This window comes from Anneissia japonica, unplaced genomic scaffold (assembly GCF_011630105.1).
Source record: "Anneissia japonica isolate Jap-2015-1 unplaced genomic scaffold, ASM1163010v1 scaffold287748_len1686314_cov196, whole genome shotgun sequence".
Lineage (NCBI taxonomy): Eukaryota > Metazoa > Echinodermata > Crinoidea > Comatulida > Comatulidae > Anneissia > Anneissia japonica.
Genome location: NW_022727190.1, coordinates 82517 through 96759, shown reverse-complemented (window position 1 = coordinate 96759; position 14243 = coordinate 82517). Strand labels below are relative to the sequence as shown.

General features: G+C 36.3%; 2 protein-coding genes across 2 annotated transcripts; both read left to right on the top strand.

Annotated features, from left to right (window-relative positions):
- The first annotated feature begins 515 nt into the window (after positions 1 to 515).
- On the top strand, positions 516 to 3445 carry LOC117113566 (tubulin alpha-1 chain-like). The gene is made up of 3 exons (XM_033256936.1): positions 516 to 673; positions 1713 to 1935; positions 2042 to 3445. Exons 1-3 carry the CDS (start codon positions 671 to 673, stop codon positions 3169 to 3171), a joined length of 1356 nt encoding a protein of 451 aa, XP_033112827.1. The 5' UTR covers positions 516 to 670; the 3' UTR covers positions 3172 to 3445.
- A 4083-nt stretch (positions 3446 to 7528) lies between these two features.
- LOC117113579 (tubulin alpha-1A chain-like) lies at positions 7529 to 12886 on the top strand. Its single transcript, XM_033256960.1, has 2 exons — positions 7529 to 7678; positions 11353 to 12886. The coding sequence occupies exons 1-2, from the start codon at positions 7676 to 7678 to the stop codon at positions 12700 to 12702; spliced, it is 1353 nt and encodes a 450-aa protein (XP_033112851.1). The 5' UTR covers positions 7529 to 7675; the 3' UTR covers positions 12703 to 12886.
- Positions 12887 to 14243: the final 1357 nt, after the last annotated feature.

Below are 14243 nucleotides of genomic sequence, written 5' to 3'. Positions count from 1 at the left end.
GGCCTATATACAGTATGGATACAGACGCACATAATATTATACATACAAACGGCCGTGTGTGAATAGGTCTATTTATTTATATACGGTATTATTATAGGCCTACATTACATAGTAGGCCTACAGTATACATAATATATTGTATATATATATATATATATATATATATTGATAGATAGATATATATATTATAATATAAAGATGAATGTTCATATATAAATATTTATATACATATTTATCTATTTGTATGGTAAAACTAGCCTCGAATCATGTTTTCTTTATTCTATGGTATGAAAGTCCCACATTGTACAAACGCATTCAAGACATGGTTGTGATGAATTATTCATGATAGAGCATGCCATGTGGATGAATGTGCATAAGCACACCACACCTTAACCGTTAATCTCAGCATTCCCATCATGCGTATCGAAATTCACCGTTCAAAATAGAATTCAAATTCAAACTTATGATCGGCATAATGAGATATTTCTATGGCAACGTTCCGAGGCCGCGTGATGAGTCATTGGTGACGTCATGTGCATTTATAAACCAATCCCCGGACCGTTGCCGAATCACTCTTCATCGTCCTGTCATTGAAAACGGATCGGAGAAGAATTCAAAAAACGAGTCTTCACGTCACACCCATATCAGTTAAAACCAAAAATCTACAAATATGGTGAGTGAAATGTTTTCCTTTATCACATTCAAATATTTATTGAATTTAAGAAGCCGCGCTTTAATCCCACAGTTATAACCCGGCGGTTTTTCATCGTCCTTGTTGTGATTTAAAGCGAATTTTAAGTACATTAAATTCAAATATCGATTAAAAAAAAATAGTTAAACTTGTTAGTGCTACTATAGTGTTATGTGAATTGAGTTGGTCATACTACCATATTTTCTTATACTGGAATAAAACTGGAAAAATATAGAGATAGGCCTTCAGTAACAGTATTAAATAAGCCCAGCCAACCTCGTGGTTTGTATGTGCTCAGCTCGGCACACGAGGTGCTCGGTTGCTGAACAATAGACTACAGTAATTAGTAGGTAGGTCGACGACAAAGGAATCGATCAGATACGATCCTTGTTCTAGTAGATAATAGAAACCTTGTCTTCGCAGGATTCCTTAAATACAATTAAATCACAGCATGCTTGTCTTCTTTTAATGAAAAGATTTAAATAATTAGAACGCGTACTTGGACTAGTCGATACGCTAATTGCTATTTTATGCATAGAGTAGTACAGAAGTTGAATAGCACCTACCAGTGTAATCTAGTAAACCACAGCAGGTATACCTGTTGTGCGGACATACTGTAGTAGATTGAATCGTTTCATTGTCTTGAAAATGCGGAAATAACAAGATAGAATCCATTAATAGTTAAGCAATTTGTGGGTTTGAATGCGGAATGAATAACCAGCTGCTAGTCTGACCTTTGAATGTATTGATCTCTGATGGTGGTTCAAGTATTTAAATGATGCAATACTGCTGGTGAATTGGCCTATATGGATAATTAAATGTTTTTTATGAAATAGAAAATATGCTTATGCATTCGTACATTTTAATGCCCTTTTAAAATTTCCGAATCGGCTTATTTAATGAACGGAGTTCATGCCATTTTATTTATTTAAATCTAATTACAGTATAAATTAGATTTATAATTTATGCTTGGTTGTATTCTCATTCATTGTAATTATTATTATTTATTCCATAATTTCAGCGTGAATGTATTTCCATCCATGTTGGCCAAGCTGGTGTCCAGATCGGTAATGCCTGCTGGGAACTGTACTGCTTGGAGCACGGTATCCAGCCTGATGGTCAGATGCCAAGTGACAAGACCATCGGAGGTGGTGACGATTCCTTCAACACATTCTTCAGTGAGACTGGTGCTGGCAAGCACGTTCCTCGTGCCGTGTTCGTCGATCTTGAGCCAAGTGTAGTAGGTTAGTATTTAAAAGATTTAAAATTTCATAAGTTCTTCAAGATCACTAAAATACTCGCATCCATCAAAACTCGTGCTAATGTCATTCATACTTTTAATTCCTGCAGATGAGGTCCGAACCGGTACATACCGTCAACTCTTCCATCCAGAACAACTGATCACCGGCAAAGAAGATGCGGCGAACAACTACGCCAGAGGCCACTACACTGTAGGCAAGGAACACATTGACATGGTACTGGACAGGATCCGCAAATTAGCAGATCAGTGCACTGGTCTTCAAGGATTCTTGATCTTCCACAGCTTTGGTGGTGGTACTGGATCTGGCTTCTCTTCGCTCCTCATGGAACGACTCTCTGTCGATTATGGAAAGAAATCCAAACTTGAGTTTGCCATCTACCCAGCACCTCAAATCTCAACAGCAGTTGTAGAGCCATACAATTCCATCCTGACTACTCACACCACTCTCGAGCATTCCGACTGTGCCTTTATGGTTGATAACGAAGCCATCTACGACATCTGCAGAAGAAACCTTGATATTGAGAGACCAACCTACACAAACCTAAACCGTCTGATTAGTCAGATTGTGTCATCCATCACCGCTTCTCTTCGATTTGATGGTGCACTGAATGTGGACTTGACAGAGTTCCAGACCAACTTGGTACCCTATCCACGTATTCACTTCCCTCTCGCCACCTATGCTCCAGTCATCTCGGCCGAAAAGGCTTACCATGAGCAGTTGACCGTTGCAGAAATTACAAACGCTTGTTTCGAGCCAGCTAACCAGTTGGTGAAATGTGATCCACGTCATGGCAAGTACATGGCTTGCTGTCTGTTGTACCGTGGTGACGTCGTACCAAAGGATGTCAATGCAGCCATTGCTACCATCAAGACCAAGAGAACCATCCAGTTTGTTGACTGGTGTCCAACTGGTTTCAAGGTCGGCATCAACTACCAACCCCCAACCGTGGTACCAGGGGGTGACTTAGCCAAGGTACAACGTGCCGTGTGTATGTTAAGCAACACCACAGCCATCGCCGAGGCATGGGCTCGTCTCGACCACAAGTTTGATCTGATGTACGCCAAGCGTGCTTTCGTACATTGGTACGTAGGTGAAGGCATGGAGGAAGGAGAGTTCTCGGAGGCTCGTGAGGATTTGGCAGCCCTGGAGAAGGACTACGAAGAGGTTGGCGTTGATTCTCTTGAAGAGGGTGAAGAGGAAGAGGGCGAGGAGTATTAGATCTGCTCGCGTTCTAAATCAACATTGCCTAAACATTGCCTAAACATTGCCTAAATACAACGTACATATTAATAGTAATGGTAAATCACCCTTTAGACGAAAGAACATATTTATACCACATTTTGAGTGGTGCTCACTTTAAAGTTGCAATAATAATTCAATCTCACTGAAATCGTCCTTACTGAACAGGGAAACCATATCTTTGTAGAAATGTTTTTCAAGCATTGAGGAACTCGTTTCATATTTATTAATAATAAATCAACGTTGTAAACTATTTAGATTTTCTTCCGATTCTTGTAAGTCTTGTTAGATAGATGTGTGAAAGAACGATGGTGTGAGCAACAAGCATTCAGTGGCGTTTTTATGAGTGCGCGAGACCCCACCCTCGTTCCCCACCCCACAATCAACGACTAAAACTACAACCTTTATTCAACAATTGGTGTTATTCAAGAGGACGCACACAATCACTTCTGCAAAACATTAATACTGTATTCAGTAACATTTAGTGTCCATGATACAAACCTGCCTTATGAATGATTATTTCATTTCCTTTGATATTAATTCGTGCATTCAATCACAAACCTGTACAGTACAGTAAAATCAGCATTAAAGCATAAAAATAGATAGAAAAACATACACAAGCAGACATGACTGCGTATTTTACTACAATGAGCCTGTCCAACGGCTTAGAACAAATAAAACAAGATCATCATTGAATTGACTGAATGGTTGAACAAATCGGAAATATCAAAATGTACACAACAATTACACTAACCATGCTTTCAGTATAAGAAATTTCACAATCAAAGTTTGCATATAATTTTGCTAATGATTCTGGATCTCGGCTTTTCTTATTTTACCATACTCCTACAGTGCTTATTCCAGACCTACAAAGTCTCGTGCATTTGGGATCTATCTCGCACTTAAGGACCAAAACCTCGTGCATAGCCTAAATGTTATGCCTATATTATAAAACATATATTATTATTTGTGACCCTTGTAGCCATCTTATTACTGTGTTACCATGTATTTAATGGTAACATCATGTAGGCCTACACCAACTAGCTGCATAAACACTGTAAATATGTCGTTTTATAAAGCGCTCTCGGATAAGATCGAGAAAAATGCAGATCCTAAATGCATTTTAGAGCACTTAGGAAATAAAATTTCCCCGAGGGAGGGGATAAAGCCTCCCATACACATAAGGGAGGAATTTTAAAAAGTCTGGAATCTGCTATTCGGGGGTTTCCAACAACTTTCCTCATTTGTTGTGTTGCGTTTGATTTCCTTTGTGATTCAATTTCAAAATACAGTACAGTACTGTATTTCAACGCATTTGAAACTAAATCTGCAAATTTTACTTTAAAAAATGTCAATTTTCAGAATATCATTGCTGTAGTCTATTTTCATAAATGCATTATTTTCACCATCTTCGTCTGAAGTTTGACTTTTACCTCCTTCGTTTGACAATGTTTAAGAATTTATTAAGTACAGTATGGCACTTAAATGCCATGTGACCTGGTGGTTGGCATCTTTGAATTTCCATGCACAAGGGTGTTGATAAACGTTTTTATAGGCTGCCGTCTGAATAGCTTTTTGACCAAGAATTATTAATGTCGGCAAAGAACTCAAAATATCGGGTTGTAAAATTTGCAATGGATCTAAAAGCTACTTGTATAGATCACCATATTTACTACCGTAGTCTTTAATAATCGATATACATATCAGAATTAATATTCCGAACCAGACGTGGCAAGCCAAATAAATGAATGACAATAGCGGTGATTATACAAAAATAATATTTACAATAATTGTTGATAACAGATGGTGGAAATGTTATGTGTCTATGTTTTTGAGTTATTTAAATCCCACGGTAAAAGTTTTCACTCATGTAATACTCAGGTAATTTTCAAAAAACTTTAATTCTTATTAGTGTTCCTGTAAAGCTAACTGTGAATTGATAATTATGTAGAAAATATTCATATAATCAATAGGAATTAATAATAATGATGATAAACTGTAATGATGATGAAGGCATTGACAACAACATAGGGCCTATATCACAAATAATAATGTTAATAATTATGACAATAATAATACGCATCAATATCACATTCCAGTACTGTGCATATATTTATTAATGAAACCAATAATAACAGATGATACTAATTATAAAGATTATTAATTTATTGCCTATAATTACACCAATGATATATGTAAATTCATAACAATTATTGTATTATTACTAAATTATGATTGATTTAACATATTAAAATCAATGATTTTCCCTTTTGCTATACAAGGCGCTGAATAGTTCCGAACCGAGCCTTGGTACTGTAATCCTCAACTAAGCATGTAAATAGATAGGCCAATGAGGAATGTTAAGAGGCAGGTCTATGTCATACTCAAGTCTATCCACTTTAGAAGAAAAAAAAACGCCCTGTTATATTATTTATGGAGACAGTTCGAGCATGGACATTATCAGAGACAACATTTATCACCAGCTAATGATTTAGTATCGATTGTGACAAGAAATGTAATATACCGGATGAAAGGAATTGAGGATCACGAAAGAGCCAGAAGGCGCTATGCCGAAGGGGGAAATGATAAAGTGCGCAAGCCTAGGCCTTCGCTGCATACTGCGGCAACGTATAAATAGATGAGATTATACGTGTAATTAGAAAATCAAGAAAATATATGAGAAGTGTTTCAGAAAAAGAAAAATGAAGTGAGGGGAGTGGCCGACTAGATTAACTAATGTTTATGAGATGGAAAGCATGATTCAAGATAAAATATATACAGTAATAGCTTGTACAAAAATGCCGAATACATAGTAAGGCTAATTTTATACATCCATGGTAAGTATAAAACGTAAAGATATGGCAAAAAGGATGGTTAATTATCGTTACACTTTTTTTTTATAAGAACACATTTTATAAGAGGCTGAAATTGCTTAAAAATTAAGAACAAAATAAGAACAAATTGAGGCTGTTTTCAACTATTTTTTGTGGGGCCATTTTTGCTGGGCCTTTCTTTCAGGGGCCATTTTTTGCAGGGCCGCTTTCACCTCCCAGTACAGTGTACAATAATAATTTTCCATGTTTAAAAAGTGTGTAAAATAAGAACATTTTAAGCCTGAAATTGGCCAAAAAATAAGAACACTGAGCCTGGGCAAAATTTTACTGGTTCTTATTTTTTTAAAAAGGTGTATAGTAGCGACGGGAGAACTGAGGGTAAATCCGTCACCATTAAACACACATAGTACTGTAATGTATAACACAATACTAAGAATAAGATAATTTACATCTTTTAATAAGAGCATATTATAAGAACACTGAGGCTGAGATTGCTTAAAAAATAAGAACACGAACAAATTGAGGCTGAGGTAGAATTTTAAATAAGGTTTAATGATGTGACGTAATCTGAAGCTGAATCAGGAACGACATAAATATTCGGCTAATTGTGCTGAAATACATAATCATCCCCCAATAATAACTTTATATTTTATTATGAACAATTATAACAAAATAAGAAAATGTTGAGCCTGGAATTGGCAAATAAATAAATAAAACATTGAGCCAATGAAAAATTTTACTGGTTTAAGTATAGTGAAAAAGAAAGAATAGAAAGTACGAAACGGAAATTTTAACCAAGGAATTTTATCTGTAATGATAAAATCCTTGTTTTAACAAAGAATCGTTTTATCATGGTTTATGAGAGGCTACAAAGTTCCACGCGCAATATAAACACAGACTGGACCTTAGGAGAAAGACAAAGAGAATTGTAAATACAGAGGATAAGAAGGTACAAAAGACAAATTTCGAAAGTTGAGGAATGGAAGAATTACTTCTACACAGCTGCATACCCCCATATATGATCACCTACACACACTCACACATACTGTGAATCACCGATCACCGAAAAGCAGGCCTCCTATTGTTATTCCTAAAATTGCAATTCTTTCTTATCAAAATCACTAAAAAGCGATGTGGCACTTTGTGCACACTGCTTTAAAAACCTCGGATCCGTTCCTGATTAAATGATCATCTTTGGAGCGGGAAATTATTACAAACGTTTGTCGACTACAATGTTGGAAACACTCTATTAAGATTTTTTTTTTGTGTGTGTTTAATTTAGACATCAACGGCGGATTTGTGACACTTTTTATCAATTTCGAATGTAAAATAAATCCCGATGTCCTCAGTCTCTACCTTATTCCATACACTGTAATTATAAATCCTGTATATAGTCTAAATCAATTCAACCAATGAAATGCTTCGATATAGTTTAATGAATATTAATGACTGAATTAGCCAATGATGAACGCTCGTTTATGCAGCTATATAAATGCTGAGGCTATAGTTACTTTTTACATTCGTTGTCTCACTCCTAGCATTAACTAGGCCCCGAGAACGAGGACTGCAAATCATCTGGCCCAAAACTAGAAGGACAGCTACACAATTTTCAGGTTTTCATCAATTACCAGTCTACTTATATTACAAACATGGTAAGTTGAAATCAAGGTACTTGACTTTTCAAAATATTCGTGGCGCTCTCTCCATGTCTTAACTCGGACATTTTCTTTTGTAAAGAAACTGTTTCAAAAGCAAATATTAGTCAATGTTTAGGCCTATACTCAGTTCTCCAGTTGTTTGTTACGTACTTCCCTATATATTTTGGCTGTATAGGACTATGGGTAAATTAGATTTGTCTTTTACCCATATTCGTTCAAAATCTTGTCCTAAGCTAACATATTTCCCAAAAATACTTAGGACGAACAGAAAATAGGTATACTGTACATGCGAAACGATAGGTCTCTGTACCGGTACAAAATTATTATTGGGTTTCCCGGGTCTAAGCTTTATCCATTTTAACCTATTCTCGAAATTTGGTAGTTTTTGATCTGCCAACAGTAACTTTATCCTTTCAATATTCGTATGCGCAGATTATTTTCCATTTCCCACCATTCGTTTTGGGTGTATCCAGGCATTCGAGTGTGTCATTGATTTTAAAATCCCATTATTTCTGCATTTGAAATAAACAAAGCTTTCAACGGGAAGATTTTGAACCGTTTATGCGTAAACTCAATCACAACTCTAGAATAATTTACACTCAGAGTGTAATCAGGCCCAAATATCGATATTTAACGCACATTTGTCCAACCACGTAATATCATGCTTTTAAAAGAAAATTTACGACAGCTTTGTAATCAATCATAAACGCAAGGATAATTTCTCGTGAAATTCACCGATTTACAAAATCAATAGAAATCATCAGTCCTACAATTATGCATGTTATAGTTTGGCTTCATGCAGCTGTGAATTCTCATAATAAGTAAAGTATTATCAGTTTATATTTCTTAGTTCGTTATCTGTCCGATCGGAATTTTAACAGGATTTAAGAGGATTTTTAAACAACACTCTGTTTCCACAAGGCTATCCCCGACTGAAAGCGTGGACCACTGAATGGTCAACTTCTAATATGATCCCTGAATGTATCTCGATATGAATATTGTTCTAATTTCTATGTCTAGGAAACAGATGTTTTTAAGTGCCAACTGATAAACTATGGAGTTTTTAAATAGATCTTGTGAAATACATAATAAACTGAAATACAATTCTTCCCCTTCAACAACAATCTACCGGGCACCCGAAAGAACAATAATTTACACATCAATGTGCCCGGCCTATGTAAAGGCATAGGGCGTGGCAGTGGCCTAAATTATGACATTTATTTGTACACCATTGGAATGAATCCAATCTCCGATGATACATATCCCAGGCCCAGAATATGGTCTTCTTAATTTTTTTTATCAGCAGCATGGAATGGAATTTTAATGAGTATTATTATATTTGGCGGCAAACTCCGCAGTGCAACCGGTGCGTTTTTTACGAGTGACTATAGGCCTACCATAAATAATCTTTGACCATACGGATATAGATAGCCATTTAGGCCTACACATGTACGTATGCCTTTTCAAAATATAAATTACAAAAAAAATCATTGAAGCTGATAAGAACAATTCCGCTGATGGGCGGAACGACCACGTTGAAGAACTGAATATCCACTGAAAACCGAAACCAGGAAATCCAATAAACTAACAGGAGGTCGGTTTAATTTGAATCGGAAGTATTTTGGTTTTTAGGGTTGGCACTTGTTCAGTGAACCTCTCCAAATAGCTAAAATAAACAGACACAAATTAAATTATTAGCAAGTTTGAAGACTATCCCGTTGTCTGTTGTAAAGAGACACGATACTCGAACTGGAAACAACACGATTAGGGAACGCCTGAGTCGATAGGTTATTCTAAACAAAGTTCTCTCATTATACACGTATCAATGACCTATAAGCAACATATTAAATACGAAAGGGATTTGTTTAAAATACGACTGTAAAAAGCAACACAAATCATACTAAAATTTACTAGAATTAATTACAAAATAATTTCCCCAAGTGGATGAACACGTTATAATGCATTCGCAATAGTAACATTTTTTTTTTATAATAAGACAAAGTATGCGACATGAGAAACGTGATTTGCTTAAAGCATTAGTCATCAACGTTGAACATATCTTGTCCATAGCACATTAATTATCTTTCAAGTATGTGACATATATAATTAGCTAACATATGGCTTAGTATCTGCCGACTGTCAGGGTCAATTTTTTAAATACATTTTAAGTTACTGTATACTGGGATATCATTTACATGTTATAGGCTAAACAAATGAATGGTTCATTCACTAATTCACTAATAATAATAATAATAATATTATGATATTAATAATAATAATTATTATTATATTAATTTATTTAAATATAATTTATAGTTTAAACTAAGAATAATGAAATAAATTGGGGTATAGACAAAATTAAAATTATCAGCAAATTTACTGCTGCATGTTTGACAATATAATTTAACCTCGTAGGCAGGCATGGATATCCTTGGCTAATATTAATACTAAAAGATATCCTTGATTAGTATCTGTTGGCGAGGTTATTATTTGTATGATAGTTCAGAGATTAGGGTAGGACTAGATTTATTCTAGATCAAATTTACCCTTAACATGGGTCTACGTCTGTAGTAATATGTAATATGTCAAGGTATATACTAAAACTTAAGCCCTGGGGCAAAGACGCTACCAATTTCAATTTCTCTAAATAATGGAAATACTGATGAAGTTTTTCTATGAAAATCATGCTATAGGGCCAACCAATCACATGTTAGAGCTAGCCTAACTAGAATTATTTATCGTGGAGCTCTACAATATAATAATTTGCTGACATGACAATGTAGGCCTATTATAACACGAAGGATTAGTGTATGAGCAATAATACCTCCATGTATGAGAAATCGAAATACAGAACATGAACATTTATAGCTACAAAAATTAGATGCTTTCGATATTAATTGATGCATTTGTTGTGTGTTATGATTAAAAGACTGCATTGTCGTTTACTGAATAGTGTTGAAAATTGTATTATTTAAACATGTATAACCCATCACCAGTGGCGTAGAAAAGTATTTTTCATTGAGGGGGGAGGGGGATGATTGAAAATTCTTGGAATTGACATAAAATTACTGATGTCGTACACACCCTTCAGTGTGAAAATGTGGCTTGCTTTGCAAGCACATCTAACATCTAAGGAAAGAAGAGCTTAGATTGGTATTAGATAAAATAATTTTGTTATCAACATAAATACATTTATGCTAATTTTCATCTTTGTAAGCGCATAAGACATTGGAAATTATTTCTGTGACAGTCTTTTGAAGTGTGTAAATCTCCATTTTATCCCATACATAGTCAAAATATTGGGGGGGGGGGAGGGGGATAATACAATGGACCATCCCCCCTTGTCAAATATTGGGGGATATATCCCCCATCCCCTCCGGGATCTACGCCTATGCCCATCACAATAACAGATGTACACGCACAGTTAACACGTGTGTAAACTCTTCAAGGGGAGATTTTTTATTAATTCATGAATTGTATAAAAGAAGGTATCCCGGTAATCTCAGTGAACTTAAAGGGTACGACACGATACAACGTATTGAAAATAATTTTATTTTTATAGCAGAGAGGTATTGTACTGGTATCTCTTTAGCTTAGTAATCAACTACGTAGAATAGAACGCAAATATATTTCATACTATAGGTCTTTACGATTTCTTTATCTTTCAGCGTGAGTGTATTTCCATCCATGTTGGACAAGCTGGTGTCCAGATGGGCAACGCCTGTTGGGAGTTGTACTGTTTGGAGCACGGTATCCAGCCTGATGGTCAGATGCCAAGTGACAAGACCATCGGAGGTGGCGACGATTCATTTAACACATTCTTCAGCGAGACTGGTGCTGGTAAACACGTGCCTCGTGCTGTATTCGTCGATCTCGAGCCAACTGTCATCGATGAGATCCGTACCGGTACATACCGTCAGCTCTTCCATCCTGAACAAATGATCACTGGAAAGGAAGATGCTGCCAACAACTACGCCAGAGGCCACTACACCGTTGGCAAAGAAAACATTGATCAGGTCCTTGACAGGATCCGTAAACTATCCGATCAATGCACCGGTCTTCAGGGATTTCTGATCTTCCACAGCTTCGGTGGTGGTACTGGATCTGGTTTTACTTCACTCCTCATGGAGCGTCTGTCTGTTGACTACGGAAAGAAATCCAAGCTCGAGTTCGCCATCTACCCAGCACCCCAGATCGCTTCTGCAGTCGTAGAACCATACAATTCCATCTTGACAACGCACACAACCCTTGAACATTCCGACTGTGCCTTTATGGTCGACAACGAAGCCATCTACGATATCTGTCGAAGAAACCTTGACATTGAAAGACCAACCTACACCAACTTGAATCGTCTGATTGGCCAAATCGTATCCTCTATTACTGCATCTCTCCGATTTGATGGTGCATTGAACGTGGACTTGACAGAGTTCCAGACCAATTTGGTACCCTATCCACGTATTCACTTCCCTCTTGCCACCTATGCTCCCGTTATTTCTGCTGAGAAGGCTTACCACGAGCAACTCACAGTTTCTGAAGTCACCAATGCCTGCTTCGAGCCAGCTAACCAGTTGGTGAAATGTGATCCACGTCATGGAAAATACATGGCTTGTTGTCTGTTGTACCGTGGTGACGTTGTGCCAAAGGATGTCAACGCAGCCATTGCTACCATCAAGACGAAGAGAACCATCCAGTTTGTTGACTGGTGTCCAACTGGATTCAAGGTCGGAATCAACTACCAACCCCCAACTGTGGTACCAGGAGGTGACTTGGCCAAGGTACAACGTGCCGTGTGTATGTTAAGCAACACCACAGCCATCGCCGAGGCATGGGCTCGTCTTGATCACAAGTTCGATCTGATGTACGCCAAGCGTGCTTTCGTACATTGGTACGTAGGTGAAGGCATGGAGGAAGGGGAGTTCTCCGAGGCTCGTGAAGATCTGGCAGCTCTGGAGAAGGACTACGAAGAAGTCGGCGTAGATTCCCTTGAGGAGGGTGAAGAAGATGATGAGGAATATTAAACGCAATAGCAATAAACAGATGCTAACTTAATACCAAATTAGTGCATTTGACGACGCTTTTAATTTCAAGATAGTACTCCAATTGCAATTGTTCTTCCAATAAAAATTTAAGTTCATAACATTAAAAGAAAATTATTATCCATTTCAAAATAAAAGTCACAATAAATCATGAATGTCAACCGAATATATTCGTTGTTTCATAATTTATGTTTTAAAATACATGATGACGACATCAAACACTGGGACAATGTAATTACATCGAAACACCTAAGGACCATTATACAATACGCGATTTATTTAATTATTTTATTTAAGGAATGTAGCCCATTCATTAAAGGTGATCATTTAAGGCCCTCACATAAATAAAAAATACAACTAAAAACAGTAAAAGTTGTTGATATGATGAAGATAATGTCGGTGATGATGATAACAACGACGATGATTATAATGGCGGTGATGATGATTATAATGATGATGAAATTGAGATGATGCATATTGTCATTCTGATGTTAATGTAAATGATTTCGGATGAGAGGATCATAAAATGTAGATATGGGGTTTCTATGATTCCATTGCTCATTATTGATTTTACTTTAGAGTTTGGACATTCGAACATTACCAACGGCTTCAGATTAAGCTACTACGGACTGTTACACATTACGGTATCTGTCAAATGTTGATTAATTTCAGATTATAATTACTAAGGCCAGATGGAATACATGTGTTGCGGTTAAAATTAACATTGTACGCGTGTTCTACCCAAAGTTAACAGCACATGACGTAGACCCACTCCCAGTGACTTATTTTCTGCGTTTCTATCCAGTGTTGGAAGGGAACCCATGGAAATAAATCTGCTATTGGTTTTCTTGGGCTATCCTGACCAATGTATGTTAATATGTTTTCCAATACTTTTTCTGTCATTTTTAATCTTTCATATTTTTATTACTACTGTATTTTGGTCGAATGAATGAATGAATGAATAAAAGAATGAATGAATGAATGAATAAACGAATGAATGAATTAACTGGGGCCCCTACATGTTATGGTAAATGCTTCTTTTGCCCTCTACCATGGGGACCGGGAGCAAGCATTGCATATTAAAAAATTTAAGTTTGGCCTAAGTTTTGTCTTAATTATTCACACCCTAGGTTTCATAAATACTAAATATTTCAATCTTTCCATGGAATGAAACAATGCTATAGACCAGACTAATTATATCCTCATGCTAAGGGCACCCTTCTATGTATAGTAATACCAGACAAGGATATTATTATTTACAATAGTACTGTATGTAATAGAACTATTATTGACTAAAGGTTAAGATATTCTAAAATAGCGGTAAACTGCTGTTAATAATCTACTTGGCATTATTTTATGTAAGCATTAAATCTATGACATTTGTCTCAAACAACACACGTATTATTGATGCTTACGGTTGCTAAAGAAATGTCAAAATATCACGTAGGATTGCAACAAAAGAAGGTTGGAGTTCAACCGAAAATGTTTTACTTTTTGCAACACGAGTGTAGAGTTATTTATTC

Excerpts from the sequence above, each read along its gene's own strand:
- LOC117113566 (XM_033256936.1), top strand. Across the intron at positions 1,936-2,041 it reads TCTTGAGCCAAGTGTAGTAG|ATGAGGTCCGAACCGGTACA; the intron begins GTTAGTATTTAA and ends TAATTCCTGCAG.